Source organism: Abramis brama, assembly GCF_963993115.1.
Source record: "Abramis brama genome assembly, chromosome: 1".
Classification (NCBI taxonomy): Eukaryota; Metazoa; Chordata; class Actinopteri; order Cypriniformes; family Leuciscidae; genus Abramis; species Abramis brama.
This window is the reverse complement of record NC_139963.1, coordinates 17876766-17892621: the sequence shown is the minus strand read 5'-3', so window position 1 is coordinate 17892621 and position 15856 is coordinate 17876766. Positions and strand designations below refer to the sequence as shown.

The 15856-nt window shown below is 40.6% G+C and overlaps 1 protein-coding gene across 3 annotated transcripts in view; it reads right to left on the bottom strand.

The window, feature by feature from the left end:
• Window positions 1-15856, bottom strand: part of prkacaa (protein kinase, cAMP-dependent, catalytic, alpha-a) — a gene marked incomplete at its 5' end in the record, with an annotated part of 31392 nt that overhangs the window by 13461 nt on the left and 2075 nt on the right. Inside the window, 4 exons of one of the 3 annotated variants that reach the window (XM_084131200.1) lie at window positions 1521-1619; window positions 2440-2568; window positions 2963-3024; window positions 9496-9619. In XM_084131200.1, the coding sequence (XP_083987326.1) occupies window positions 1521-1619; window positions 2440-2568; window positions 2963-3024; window positions 9496-9619 (414 nt within the window). Of the gene's footprint in view, window positions 1-1520; window positions 1620-2439; window positions 2569-2962; window positions 3025-4890; window positions 5162-9495; window positions 9620-15856 lie in introns of those variants that run through there. The other 2 variants (XM_084131201.1, XM_084131199.1) reach the window with 2 other exon arrangements.

Sequence of the window (15856 nt, the reverse complement as noted above, 5' to 3'; positions counted from 1 at the left end):
AGTTCAAAAGTTTGGGGTTAGTAAGATTATTTTTTGGGGAAAAAAATAAAGAAAGTAATTGCCTACTTTTATTCAGCAAGGATGCATTACATTAATCAAAAGTGACAGTTAAGATAATGTTACAAAAGCTTTCTATGTACTTTCTAAAAGCTTTAAAACATTAATAATAATCAGAAATGTTTTTTGAGCATATTATTCCCTCAGGTAGATTACATGTTTTCTTGCGTGGCTGGATGTTAGACTCATGAACAATAATCACGTTGTTTGCATTCGCCAAAACTGATTAGCCGAAATCAAAATGTGGACAGTGAAAGGAAATTACCGTTAGCGTGAGACGAGTCCGGCTTGAAGCGGAAGCGACCAGACGGCAGAGGATGTTCGCAAATCAAACAATGATTTGTCTCAAAACAGTGATTAAATAAAGCTGTGATTGGATGATGACAGGTGTCGGTGATCATTCTCAAGTGTCGTGGTCAGCACTGCTGCTGTTGCTGTTGTATCAGTCAGTGGTTTATCAGCTTGTCAAAAAACAGGACACGGGAGGTCACGCAAGGGACAAATAAATTAGGCCCAAAATGCGGGACGTCCTGCCTAATTCGGGACAGTTGGCAACCTTAGTGACAGTATCATCCTAAACCAGCAACCCTTCGCTCAACACCACCATCTACAGGCCGATGAGTGTACAGTCACTAAATGTGCACATAAATGAATTTATTTTATACCCCCCCATGGATGAAATTCTACGAAACTTAGCATACCCCCAGAGGATGTCAAGTTAATCATACACATGAAATATGGTGCAGTTCTGAACATCTCAACTGAAGATAGGGGCGATTAAAGCAGAATAATATTGCATTTTCATTTTTTATGGGAGGGGCGCAAATCACAAATGAGTGATTATGGGCTAGGTTGATGTGGGCCCTTAAGACCAACATACCATAAAAATTTCTTCATCCTCGGTGCCACGGTTCAGGTAGTTATTTAGGAAAAACTGCATTTTTTGGGTTTGGGGGGCCCAGCGCGGGGGGGGAGTGGCCCCCGGGGACCAAACAAAATTTTTCCCTAAAAGTCTAGCGGGGCTAATTTCATGTTCCCCGGTGTTTCGGTGTCCCTGGTATCGTTGACGAAACAATTCAGTAGATGACGAAAAAAAAAAAAAAAAAAAAACTTTGACAATCCCTATATGACCGCTCATAATAATTGTTTTCCATTTTGATATATTGTAAAATGTAATTTATTTCTGATCCAAAGCTGGATTTTCCAGTCTTCAGTGTCACATGCTCCTTCAGAAATCGTTCTAATATGCTGATTTGATGCTCTAGAAACATTTCTGATCATTATTATTAATGTTGAAAACAGTTGTGCTGCTTAATTTTGTGGAAACCTTGATTTTTTTCAGGATTCTTTGATAAATTGAAAGTTATTAGAAATGTAATTATTTTAAACTGACTATCTCATGCTTCTCCAAATCCTAACCATCCTAACACACACACACACACACACACACACACAGCAAATACCTTGAACGAGTGCTCCAATCGCACCAGGAATGGGAAGCTGACAGCCTGCAGGATGCGTTTCTCATTCAGTGTGTGTTCTATCTGTTTCAGTTTCACCACCTGAAAGACACCAGAAAATGAGCTCAGCAAACACACACACACACACACACTTGTTTCACTATATTAGTAAGGACATTGCATAGACTTCCATTGATTTTATATCATGTTGATATATGGCCTAAACCAACCCCTAAGCCCTAAACACACCCATCACTGAAACCTGTGCAGAACATTAGATTTAAATAAAAACATGTTTTGGCCAATTTATAAGCCTTTTTAACTAGTGAGGACCAATAAATTGTCAGTTGTTATAATCAGTGTTGGGGAAAGTTACTTTTAAAAGTAACTCGTTACAATATGGCTTTACTCCCTACAAAAAGTAACTAATTATGTTACTTTTATGGAAAGTAATGCATTACGTTACTTCAGCGTTACTTTTTCCCACCTGGGCTGGGCTTGCTTGTTTAACTTCTTCAGACAACAACAAAAAAAAGTTATATTTTTAGCAAATGTAAAAGTAAATGCCTGCTCATATTTAGTCTAGAACTAAAATAACCATCATGTTCACACAGCGCAATGAGCGCAACATAACTCACTCCTAATATTTCTCTCAACAGAAGAGCTGTCATTCAGTAAATGAGAAAACAAAGTAACTTGCGTTACTTATTTGAAAAAGTAACTCAGATATTTTGTTGTAAATTTAAATGTAATGCGTTACTTTACTAGTTACTTGAAAAAGCAATCCGATTACGTAGCTCGCGTTACTGGTAACACTGGTCATAATATTTCACTATGAGGACATTTGGCCCTCAAAAGTATAGCTAAACCTGTAAACACATACATACACATTTTAGCGATGATTTCTGTTAGAGTGGTTTACCTTCTGTTTGTCAAGGATCTTCATGGCAAAATGCTGGCCTGATTCTTTGTGCTTGACTAGCATGACTCGCCCAAACGAGCCAGTGCCCAGAGTCTTCAACCTCTCAAAATGGTCCAGAGATGCGGTATTCTGTTCATCGAGAGGAATAAAGAAGAAAATATGGTCATTTAGGTTAATACATTTTGCTTGTACAAAGACAAATTTAACACTGACTGTTCTTGTGTGGTCAAACTTAATTGACTGTGATTATTTTACTTGTTATATCATTTGAATGTTCACTAACAACAAGATCTACATTTCAAGGCATCATTTTCAGGAATGTAATGAAATACAGCAAACTTTACATCAAAATGTAACTTTTCCTCAGGGTACAAGTACAAAAGTTGTGAACAAACTCTTTTAAAGACTTAAAAAGACAAACGGTCAGTTCACCTTGTGTCCAGAAGGAGGCGCACACCATCTCACATTAGCTCACTGGCTGACAAAGTGTTTGTGTGCAGTGCAGAAAATGGGATTAACTGACCTGTGCTGGGTTCTCCCATTTCTTTAGGAAATCTTCTTTGGCTTTAGCGAGAAACTCCTTAACTGTACAAGGAGAAAGGGGAAAATAATGGTGTGAGATTATGTGCACAACAGATCAACATGTACCATGTTGCCCTCAGGGACATGCTTATGTCCTAAGCAAATGTCTAAAGGGGGCATTGCCTATTGAATCTGTTAAAATGTCAACACAAGTAGGACATGTAAAAACAGTAGAGATGACCATAGCAGAATGGCGGCCAACCTTTTACAGCCTCGAAAGCACATTAAAGTCCGGAGTTGCTGGTCTACCCTTATTTATGACAGTAACGTGTGGCATTTCAGCCAGCTGTGCTGTCTGTGAAGACTGCTGAGAAGGACTAGTTTTTCTACACGTCACACTGCATGTACACAAAGTGAATCTAGTGAAAACATGTCACATTTCACTGTAGATAAATACAATGATTCCCATTATTCTCAAAAGTGATCTTCATTACAGTACTTTACACATAAGCAGTTTAGCAAATATACCAATAATGTTTACATTTTTACTCAGAAATAGGCATTCCAGCATGCTTTTCATTAGGTTTTAATGTTGATTTAAGGTATAAAATCAGTGAAATTCTGCATATCTGTGGACAGACTTTGTGGAAAGACACAAATGCTGGAAAGTTGTCCAGATTGGTTTAACTTTCAGAGCACAAAGCGCTACACTACCATCTCCATTATATAGAAATTGGCTTTCTAAACTTTGGTCCCCGTATTGGCCAGTTCTGTTTTTCATCATGTTTGTTGTGTGTTCAGAGCCTGTGGCAATCACTTTCACTGCCTGTCTGTGGTAAGGCCTGTTCTAATTTCCAGTGCTGTTAAAACCACATCGACTGAGCTCATGTTATCTAATACTTCCTGAGCCCATCATGACAGAACAAGAGCTCAGACCCAAATCGATATCTACAGACTCTTTTTCTCGCTTCATATATCTCTCGCATGCATGTGAGAAAATTTATCATCACAGAATCATAATTTCTGCTTCAGAAACAGCGTGAAAGAGTCAAGTCAGAAATCTGATAAGTGCACCAATGAAGTTACACAGAAGCACTCGAGCATGTTTCTCTCTTCTCATGGGGCTGTGTGGGAACGTTAAGATTACAGGCTCTTCCTCATTCCCCACCACCAGCGCTTTCTCTGGGGAAATGCAAGCTGTCACTGCCACTGAGAAAATCCAACTGTTGCAACTGCAGCGCCCAGAGGAGATCTCCAAAGCAGCGCAGTGAGATTCCTGCCATTGAAGACCCTACTGTACCGTCACACCCTTATGAAGCTTTTCAATGCTTTTAAATCCAAAGGTGGGGCATTAAACGATCTCTCTCAGTGGTGAAAGAGTCGGATGGCATAAAGCGAGGTTACCGCCATTATCTTCGATCCACATGCACCAGGCAGAGCCAGAGCCAGAGAGAGAGCCTCGCCCCACAACTTCCCGTCAATTCCCCAGCCTTATTATCTCTGAGAGGGATTCAGGAGTTTTCTTTCTCACAAACACAGTGGTTGATGGGACTGCACACACTCCAGGGTCATATTTCAACTTCATTTAGATAATCTGTAGAGGAACTACAGTAGAAGATAGAGAGGCAGGGGAGAGGACAGCGTCCAAAGTTCACCTAAACTCGATGTTGATCTAACACACAATAAAACAACTAAAGGTGCTTGAAACAGATTCAAAACAAAGGTCAGGCCTCAACAGCTACAGCACATAAACAACCCGAAAGAAAAATCAAAGAATTACATCAACCACAGATAAAAATAGCCCAGCTGCGATTTCATTAATGGCTCAGGATATGATCCTGGTCTTTGTGCTGGCTTCCCTGACAAACGGGTGCCATGACTACTGGAGGGAAATAACCGATTCCCACACAAAGTTAGCCGTGCCCTTACCGTCCACTAGGAGCGTGGGACCCTCCACTCCTCCACCACCACCACCACCTCCTCCCCCCTCCACCGATCCTCCTGAAGAACGAGATTCTCCTGAAGAACGAGATTCCCGCTTCCCACCATGCCTTCTGGAGCTTTTTCGGTCACACATGGGCCCTGCCGAGACGGTTCCTCCTTTCTCCTCTTCCTCACAGCATCAGGCTCATAGCCCTACGCCTCTTCCTAAGAGGTCCCTGCACACCTGACCCTCGCATCCACTTTAGCTCAAAGCTACAGGTGTGTGTGTGTGTGTGTGTGTTCAACGCTGCTTTTGTCTTCAAGCGCGGCTGATGATTCAGTCTGCTGCTCCTGCTCTTCCTCGAGCGCCGAATGCTGAACTAAAGCCCTCGCTTTCCGTGCGGACATCACCCTGGTAAATCAATCGGCCTCATGCTTCGTTTGTATCAATATTTATTCTGTACACAGTGCCATTCCACTCACCCTCAAGTGGAACACACACTCCTAAAATGCAAGCGCATACACAAACACACGCACCAGATTGATCCAAATAGGGACCTGGTCGCTAAGGGGAGGGACAAACCTATAACAGCAATGTTGCATCTAATGAGTTGCATGGACAATAAACAGATAGTGTGGCAGTTCCCATCAACTTAAAGAAGCATGGGAATGGTAGACTTATTATTTCTCCAGCGTGTGGAGAAATAAAGTGGACGTGAAGGGTATGGCATAAAGTGCATCCCGTTGGGTCCCTCAAACATTGGCATTGTCCTCTAGTGGACAGAGTCCACAATTGATTAGTCAGATCAATCAGTGTGGCCCTCGGCTGCTGTTGCTTGCTCTGACGCATACCAAAGGGGGTCGGCTAGTGGTGCATCGACTGCAGGAGTTTCGCTGGTCCACAAAAACACACACTCATATTGAGAACAGCACCCATTTGCAGACCACGTAGCCTCAGGCCTGGCATTTCAGACTCTAAATGCGGTGGCACTGCGAGAGTGAGGCAGAGGCACAGGAAGAGTCAGGGACAGATGGATTTAAAGACTGAGCCAGATCCAGCCACCCTGACCAGGTGGAGACTCAAGGGACAGTGACACCTTTGGTAAGTCTCTTACATGACCTCATTTCTCAAGACTATAGGTGCTGCTCTAGTCTAGGTATAATCTCTTTTCAGCTCTCAGATACTTGGCATGCTTCCACAGGCTGACTCTGTGGATACAAAGTTAGTAAAGGTAGGAGGTATTTTAAGTAAACGTCCATGTTCTCTGGTGTTTTTTTTGTTTGTTTTTTTTTTTAGGAGAGTTGACCCAAAAAAATTACTGATTTAACAGAAGCTATGAAGACTTCACCTGTTAAACATGTCAAACCACAAATCAAGTGCTTGTAGTGCAATCGGCAGACTTTCAAAAAGTCTCACCTAACAGGCATTTGAGAGTGGGTAAGTGCTAGGGGTGTAACAGTTCAAACTGCTCAAGGTTCGGTTTTTATCACTGTTTTATCACGGTTTTGGACTACTGCCAAGTAAAAATAAAGAAAATAAGAACAAATAATCAAACTAAAAGCAACAGCACAAATAAATAAAATAGAGCAAAGATACAAATAAAATAAACTGTGCTTTTCAGGTATCCAATAGTTTCCAGGTACAGAAATCGAATAAAGTAATCAAAATGTAAAATAAACTGTGATCAGACAGAAGATGTTTTTCAGGTTTGAAACCACGAGGCGCACCACATTGACTTTTTCGGTTTACTTTTTCTAATTTAGAAAAGAGCAGTGCGCTGTGGTGTTTGTATGTTGCTAGGCAACCACCGAATCAGCTGTCCTGTCACTCTAATAACGGATTATAGCGCGAGCGCTCTAGAATCTTTGGTTTGCTGTTAAGTAAACTCATTTTAGCAGAAACTTAAAAAAATGGACAAGCAAAGGGCACTTGCTCTGACCTTAATCAAGGGTGAGGTATGAACAAACACCTAAACTTCCGTCATCACAACGGAAGGACCGCCTCTCCATTAATTCGATCGGACAATGGAAGAAAAAAAAAAAAAACACGATTGACGTTAGTCGCTTTTCTGCTCAGAGTTGATTTATTTATTTTTCAACTAAAGCCAATCAAAAAAAACACCTACAAAAATGCGAGGTGCAGCAGGCGGCTAAAATGTGAGGCGCCCAGGGCGCATAAACAGTGCGCAAAACGCTAACTGCCAATAGAAAACTATTGTAAAGTTACAAAAGCTATCGTCAAGAGCAGTGAGTGATTTCCTTGTCTTTTGTTATTTGATTAACATTCAAAACACAGTCAGCAGGAATATTAGGCTGCTGTCACTTTAAGAACAATGCACAGATCCAGTACACTGATATATATGCGTTGTCTTTCTCAACTGTTTACGTTCACTTAAGACATAACCTACTATGTTTGCTAGGATACTTTCCAAAATGGGCATGTTTTTGTGTGAATGTCCGTTCAAGCACAAGACTTGAAAGAAAACTCAATATTTGCGCGCTGTCTGAGACGTGGCTCTCCATGTGCGCGCTTCAGATGAGTGCACACACAAATCTTCTTACGAGCTCCTTCACGTCTTCTTGCGCTTGAATGTTTAAATAGGCAAGGCTTAAATGAGTTTAAACACAGATAGCTTGTGCGCTATCAACACCTGGGTGATGACGGCGTAAATGACTGGTCACAATCATATTAGAGCATACGGCACTCCTGATGAACAAAGTTTACAAAGAGTGACTGTTTTGTCCACTTTTTTTTTTTTTTTTTTATCATCGCTGTTGTAACATATTGGGAAGCCAGAATGCATACCCATCAACAGAATACAATACAATAGCCGAACTCTGTCTGTCTTTTCCACATTTTGTTAATTCATCAAACCATATTATTATAGATGCGTCGTCAGATTTTAGATGAACAGTTGTGCAAGTGCATGCCGAACCGTGGGTGGAGAACAGTCACACCCCAAGTAATCATCGCATGAACGGGTAATGCTGTTAGCATTAGTTCATAATAGTGCTGCATGATTAATCACATCGCAATCGCGATGTCAAGCCTATGCGATTATATAACGCAAAATGCTTTTTTATTTATTATGGAATAAATAAATTTGGGCTGTCAACATTAACGTGTTAAATTGATTAAATATTGATAAAATATTTTACGCAATCAACGCAGCATCCGTTAATTTTTGTCAATCACGTGCTGCCTGTGAATGTCCTGACACAAAAAAAAAAGACGCGCGCCAGTATCGTGCACACAGACAGCACGCCAGAATACAGTTCTCTTTCATGCTTGAACGAACAATAACACACACAATTATACCAAAATGTCGGTTTTGTCGAGTATCTTCATAACATAAGACGTGAAGAGTTGTGAGAGAATGGAGTCACGTGTGAGACCCACGTCTCTGTCAGCAGCGGCTGGTCTTAAAGGGACAGCAGCCAATAAAGCTTTCTGTCAGTAAAGTGAATCAAAGAACAAAGGGAACGGAGAAAATTCCTCACTGCTCTTGACTAAAGAACTTTTGTAGCTTTAATAAGGATTAGTCTATATTTAATTTATCATTTATGCAGTGCAGACTGTTGGATAACTTTGTTCAATTTCTGTTTATGTCCTACCTGTTAGACAGTAAGGGCACAGGTAAATATGACATTTATTTATACTATTGAGACAATAACAAATTTGCAGTAATGCAAAGTTGTCACTATTTAATTTTGTAAAAAATACGTGCATTTAGTTGTTGTTGCTAGTTTGAGTTGAGAAATATGCTACACATTTCAGCATTATCACTAATCTGTGTGTGCATTTTACTTGAGAACCAAGCAAGTTGACTCATGAAACCATAATCGCTATTATGACATTTTCCCCAAATCGTGCAGCCCTAGTTCATAATTCAGACTGGCTGGAACGAACAGCAGAACACTGGGACCCCAACAAAGTGGGATACACTGACAGGTTTCCAGGAGACAGACAGCCAGCTTCCCTGGAACTCCTGTATGACGCAGCCAACTCCAGGCAACAGCACAAACATTAGGAGAGGAATAAAAAAGGGCTTTGTACCCAGAATATGCGTGTCGGCAGTCCCACATCAATCCACGAAGCACACAGAGAGGTGCTAATTTAAACTCAATCTCCATATCACCCATGACTTAAGTTTACAACATCCCATTATGAAAAACATTTATAATTCGTGGTCAAGTCAATATGGGTTTTCAAAGGGTAATATTAACATCCAGAGATAAGGGTAATCGAAAAAATAACACATTCATTATATAATGGTTATGAAAGCAATTTTCCGAAATGAACTGTTGGACTTATTTTGAACAACACTTACTTAAATGTAAAAAGAAACCATTTATCCTCAATTGATCTCAAATAGCCTGGTCGATACACCAGTCTATCACTATCCATAATCAAATGTGAGACACATAAATGATTATCAGTTAATCTTACACACACACACACAGTGAGGCCAGCACTTCAGACGGGGAGTTAAGACCTTTAGACATGCAGTTTCTCCGCCCCTTTGCCAAGCCCCACCTTCCACAGCTATATCCAAACCCTCACTGTGCCAGCAGCCTAAACCAACATAATGCCTCAGGTCAGTCACTCACTCCAGCAAGAGGCCTCTGACTCCTCCTGGGACTGGTAGTAGCCGCCCTCCCCACCGCTAGAGTCTCCGAGACAGGGACCGGCTCGCTGGAACAGCCTCTCTGCCAACCTCTGCAGCACTGACATTGTAGACAGCCGTGAAAGTAAGCGTGGCGCAGAGGCATCCGACTTTATACAGCTGCGTTTCAAAACTCTTTTTACAAAATAGAAGTCAGTGTCCCCACTTGTACGAGACTCTTCTGTCTTGACCTCTCTGATTCGGGACTCAGGGCAGGCAGGCAGGCAGGGCTGAACCTTCTCCGTTTCCTTGCCTTCCTGTGCCGGGCTCACACACCCCGTTTCCTCCCGTGGGCTTCCTTGAACAGTCAGGGACTTCTGTTTCCACCACAGCCCACCTTGGCGTTAACCCTTACTGTTGTGCTTTGATCTGATCCACAGCGTTGTCTGCCATGTCGTCCTCTATCGTCCGTCCAGACGGTAAAACATGGACCTCCCCGGCTCATGGCCCCGGATGGCAGCCAGCACCTGTCTCGGGGGATCAGGGCAGTCCACCGGCGATGGGGCAGACAGGGATGTGAAGCACGCCGTGAACAAAGTCCCCCATTCCAACCAGGGGAGGGAGTGCAAAAGCCCACCGCGAAAAAGAAAAAAAACCACTCCATTTTTGCAACTGAATGTATCAAGCATATTCAAATGACATGCAGTCACATGCAAATAGAAATCCACTCTTCACACATAGATTCTAGCAGCAGCATGCCACTGAGATCCATTTCACACATATCTGTTTCACCGACGACACTAACTATGCCTGCTGCATGCTAGGCTCGAGAGGTTCTTTGACTTTGGATGAAACTGTGCATCAAATATATGGCAGAGAAATTGTATACTGTGTAGTAGACCAATAACATGTACTTGACCTTTTTTCCGACATCAAACTTTAGGTTTAAAAAGAATATGAATAGTGCACGGAGAAGAAAAAAAAAAAAAAAAAAAAAAAAAAAAAAATATATATATATATATATAGTCATTGGCCCCGTCCCAAATGGCACCCTAAACACCCGCTGTCTTCCTACGAGTCCGCACGTAAAGTGACGTAACGTGTATATATATATATATATATATATATATATATTGACTTTCAGGAAGAAGTCTGCAGCGGAGCTCGCACCACCAGTGTGGCCTCGGTAAAAGTGTGCATTAAGGGCACACATCGACCGCAAAGGGGGCCCTCGCAAGCACCCTACTGAAGCCTAAAATGACAAATGGGACACCCATACGGCCTCATGGACTTAACGGACACGCCGCACGGCAGCCATTGTCAAGAAGACATTTTGAAGGATCTTCATGCTGCTCTTTTCCACACGTGATGAACAGGTCGAAATTATCGTTTACGTTTAGCATATTCAACCTTCACTTTCTTTGAAGAGGAGAAAAAAATAATACAGAAAAATTCCTTTTGAGCTCCACAGAAAATGTGAGAAAATTATGAAAATTGATATTTTTGGGGTAAATAATTCTTTTAATATATAGCCTAAAAGTACAGATGTTAGGTGCTGTAACTTAACATCGATTGTTTTAAGTTTGTCACCATTTTGAATCCAATTATTTTACAGTTCAGGGAACCATGAACCAAACCAAAATTCCAAAATACATCATAAAAGTACTCATAATTAATAGGAGTTCATAAAAGCTGCATACACAATAATTATACAGGTCATAAAAGCTGGGTTTTTTTTAGTTTTAGATGAAGTGTATAGCATATCCCACCAAATTACACTTCAATAACGTTCTTCTTTATAGAGCTTCACATTGTTCTATGAAAACACTTTAATCAGATAATGCCTATTATTGGATAATACAGTGAATTCAATTCAAGCGATTATTCATAGAATATTAAATCAGCATAAGAGAAAACAGAGGCAAACTAATATAATAAAAGAGGCAAAACTAATATCATAATAAAACAGAAAGTTCAGCATAAATTCTGATTGGATGAATCGGGTTCAAAGCCAAATGAACATGAGATGCTGCAAATTGCAACGTTATTCAACAGCCATAAACAACTAAACTGTTACATCCAACAAATACCCCCCAAGTAATTCCTCGCGTAACAGTGTATTTTCGGATTACTTTATGTTACCCCTATTATTCTCATATGTAAATATGTCAAAGACTTGCTTGATATGTTGTCAGTGTCGGTGTAAACTGCACAGCAAGTCCTCTACCAGGTAACACAGGTCTACTGCCACAGTGTAGACAAATATAATCATACCACCCATCCCTATCGGGCAAAAAGCGCTTATAAAATAAAGAAATATCTTGGAGACATCTCATTTCCAACAAGAAAAAGACAGAAAGCAAAGAGATTACATCGCCTGAAGATGCAGACAGAAGGCCACACACAAAGTGGTCTTGTTCATGACAGTGGTCATCACATGATGTTCAAGAGACTGTTCAGCATCAACACTCCAGGCTGGCTAGATCACACAGACTGCATCATATGACCCCGCCTCCACGACTTCACCAGCCCAGACCTCCTCCTCGCATCGGTTCCCAAGTGCTCTCTGAAGACTCGTGGCAGGCCTGTGTTTATGTTTCGGGTCCTCTTCACTCACATCCCCCTCATACAAACAATTGTTGCTGGTTTGACCCTTAGGGGTCAGAGATTCCTTTCTCATGAAATCCAGTGCGGCTGCCGAATTAGGGCCCCTTTCCTCAGCTGTTCCTGGAACAAGCCTCCATTTACGATGATCTGCAATCATTGCCATTCTATGTTAAAGTTAAAATGGGCGAGGACATTAGGCTAATCGACTTGGAGATAATTTCAATTTATTGAGGGATGGATTCAACTGATAATCAAGAAGAGCACAGCCTGTGACTTTATTATAGTGTAATCATTGTTTCAACTGCCAAATAAACTAACACCAAGTTCCAAGAGATACACTGCTAGCCTTACTGCTCAATTCTGATTTATTGCTTCGATTAATTTTTTGTACAGCTGCTCACATTGTTGTTTTAAACGTGGCCAATATCAGATTCCAGTGCGAACAGATCATGGTCCTGAACTGACCCGCATGCGCAAAAGAACGATAAAAAGACGTCAAGCAGCACACCGTCATACGGAAGTAAACACGGATGACATTAATCAAAAAAAAAATGTAAAAAAAAGTGGTTACGCTTTTATTTATAGTGTGATCTGCTGCGGAGGGCAGCAAATTTATGCGCAGGCAAAATAAAACAAAGACGAGGATGCGAAAAACTGAGCAGAGTTCTTAAACATTTATTATAAAACGGATAGTTCCAGTCCTTGATTCTGATTGGTTGAGCCGCGCTCAAAGCCGTTGTAAATTACTCAACAAACACACACAACTGTGACCGCATTACATTAGTGTTACTGCGCAACTGACGTTTGTGATTCTTTGTTGCTGCATGTATTGCTTAGCAACCTCTTTGGAACTACATTGCTTGGTGGAGGAATAAATGTGTTATAACGTTTTATTACATGTCTTGGTTGAATTCTAATGTAGAATGCGGTCTGTTATTTCTTGATAACAGACCGCTGCTAAGGATAACACACCGTTGCCATGAAAAACAGAGCGTTGCTATGGACGCAGGATTCTAACCGTAGAGACGGAACGGACTATTTTCTTTAGCGGAAGCAATACAATCGTTTTTAAATCAATAAACTCCTTTTTAAATCAATATTTTGTGTCAAATTATTGATTGATTTGGTAGGTAGCCATGTAATAAGCGGGATAATGTAGAGCGAGGCGATTGTTATAGCCTCCGCTTCACCTCGGGGTCCTGATCAGCCTGTTGGGGTTGTATTCGCTATAACAACCGCCTCGCTCTTAGGGCTGTCACTTTTGTGAAAAAATCCTGTTCGATTTTTGAGACATAAGTGTTTATTGAATCGATTGTAAAATCGATTTTCCATGTCTAAAGACGTTTCCATTTTAAACGCCAAATATGGGCAAATCCACGGACAACTAACAGGCATTAGGACGAACGTTAAGAGGGTGCTTGAGACGCGCACAAGTCAGCAATATTCCTGATGATTTATTGGCGTGAAGTTTCGTGCACAATGACAAACAGGAGTGCAACATTCTCGAAAAACAATAAGCAGAGTGGACTGCCATAACATCAATGAAAAACATTACTGCAGTCTTCAACATGGCTGTGTTTACGATTAGAAATGTCAAACAAATTTCGCCTACATAGGCGATTGTAGACTGTAGCCTGAATCTGTATCTGTATGCATGAGACTGTCAGCATACCGGCAGAATTCACAGTTTTGTTGTAAAAAGAGACACATTATGCAGAAGTATAATTTGCTGTTATGCGTGTTTGTCAGAGCCTGCAGTTGCTGTGTGATGCGCGTTCGCTGCGGGCGTATCGTGACGAGCTGGACGCGCTCCGAGAAAAGACCGTTAAAATCGATTCCCTATTTTCGTTTTCGAAACTTGCGTTGGCTGGTCCGATCGACTGTGCAATCGATTTTCGAACGTAAAGTGACAGCCCTACTCGCTCTACATTATCCCTTACATATTTTTTGTTGCTGGTGTTTATTTTATGAAAATAAATATTAAAATGAATATTTTTATGGAGTAACCATTTTATAAAAGCAATAAGCCCCTTGAAGCCGTGTTTTACAGTGGATTTAGAACAGCTAAGGGGGTTTTAGGCATTCCGCTGTGCCTCGTAGCTAACCCCTTAGCTGTTCTAAATCCACTGTAAAACACGGCTTCAAGGGGCTTATTGCTTTGATACGAGTGCTCATGTTTTGCTTGTACATGCCACTGTAATACTTCTGAGTTCTGACACATTACTGTCCTTCACTAACTGCCTTTCGCAACTGTCTCGATAACTTCGGATATGTAAAATCTTTGAAGTGACTCCAATGAGCGCAGAATTGTGACGAATGTTGCTCTAGAGTGGCGTAAATGTTCGATTATGACTGTTCAGACTGAGGTTGCATTGCAAAACATCCGACCTGTATTGGGTTTTAATACCATTCTAATAAGAACATTATTTTACGAATTTGCCGCATTGACCAACAGAAAGCTTCTTGGTTTGAAATTGACTTCTGTGCGAGTAGTGCTTCATACATCTCTACATTATTGACAATATAGAGTCCATTTGCACAAGAAATGTTGCTAATGTGACCGCACCTTTACAGCTATTGCTCTCTATAAATATGACATACAATTTAGGTAAACCATACACAACATCTTCTTGCATATCTGATTTCCATTCACGATACTTTATCAAAGAACAGCACCAACATGACCTTCTTGTAAAGATTAAGAAAAAAGATCAGTCAACATAAACTCGCCTCAGTGCTGTTTTGAAACGGTTTAACTCGAGTCTTTTGTGGAACACACACACACAAAAAAACATTTCAAGCCTATGTTTTCAATACAGTGAAAGATGTATCCATAAAAGCACAATCAAATGTGCAATAGTCCAAGTATTTTGAAGCCATATCGTAGCTTTATATGATAAACAGACACAAATTTAAGTGATTATTAGCACAAAATCTTTCCTTCTTCCACAGTTCATAACACAATTCTAAATATTCAGGCTTGGCGCCATAATGCGACACATAAAACCAACAGTGCTTGGCATAATGCACAGTGTCTTCATGTGGTATATTTGAAGACAAGCCCATGTGAAATGAGAAATGAGATCTGTGACAGAAGGGAAGATTATCAGTGAATAAAGAAGCCTACAAATCTTATGGACTAGATGAATGTTGCTTTTTGACATATATTGAGATCAACAACCCTAGTCTCCATTTCATTTCACTGTATGGAAAAGTGCAGCTTGGATATACTTTAAAATATCTTTTGTTGCGTTCAACGAAAGAAAAACAGGTTTGGAATAATATGAGGGTGAGTAAATTGTGGCAAAACTGTAATTCTTTGGGTTTATTAACGAAGAAATAAACCTACAGCTTTAACTTTTCTAGACATATAGCATAATATAGCGTTTGCCAAGCATTGCAACCAACAAATGTGTCTTAAAATGTTCTTGACTAGTGAAACATTACTACAAGAGGCTGGCTGGAGAGATTCACCAAAACTTCCTGACAATCTCAAGTGTTTACACAAAGAATCCTTGGAAACACTTCCCAAAATTCACTCTTACAAGCCATTTCTCAGGCAGAAAATGTAACTCCATTATTATATTTCTGCAGTATCAAACGTAATACTAAACTGAGTGAAAATTTAGAGCACTATAATAACCACTAGCACCTATAAATCCAAAGGTAGTGATGTTTATAAAGAAGTTATTAAATGGTTATGACTAGTTGCAAAGGAACTGCACAATCTGAATGTGAAAAATAGACAGTGTTTTGTA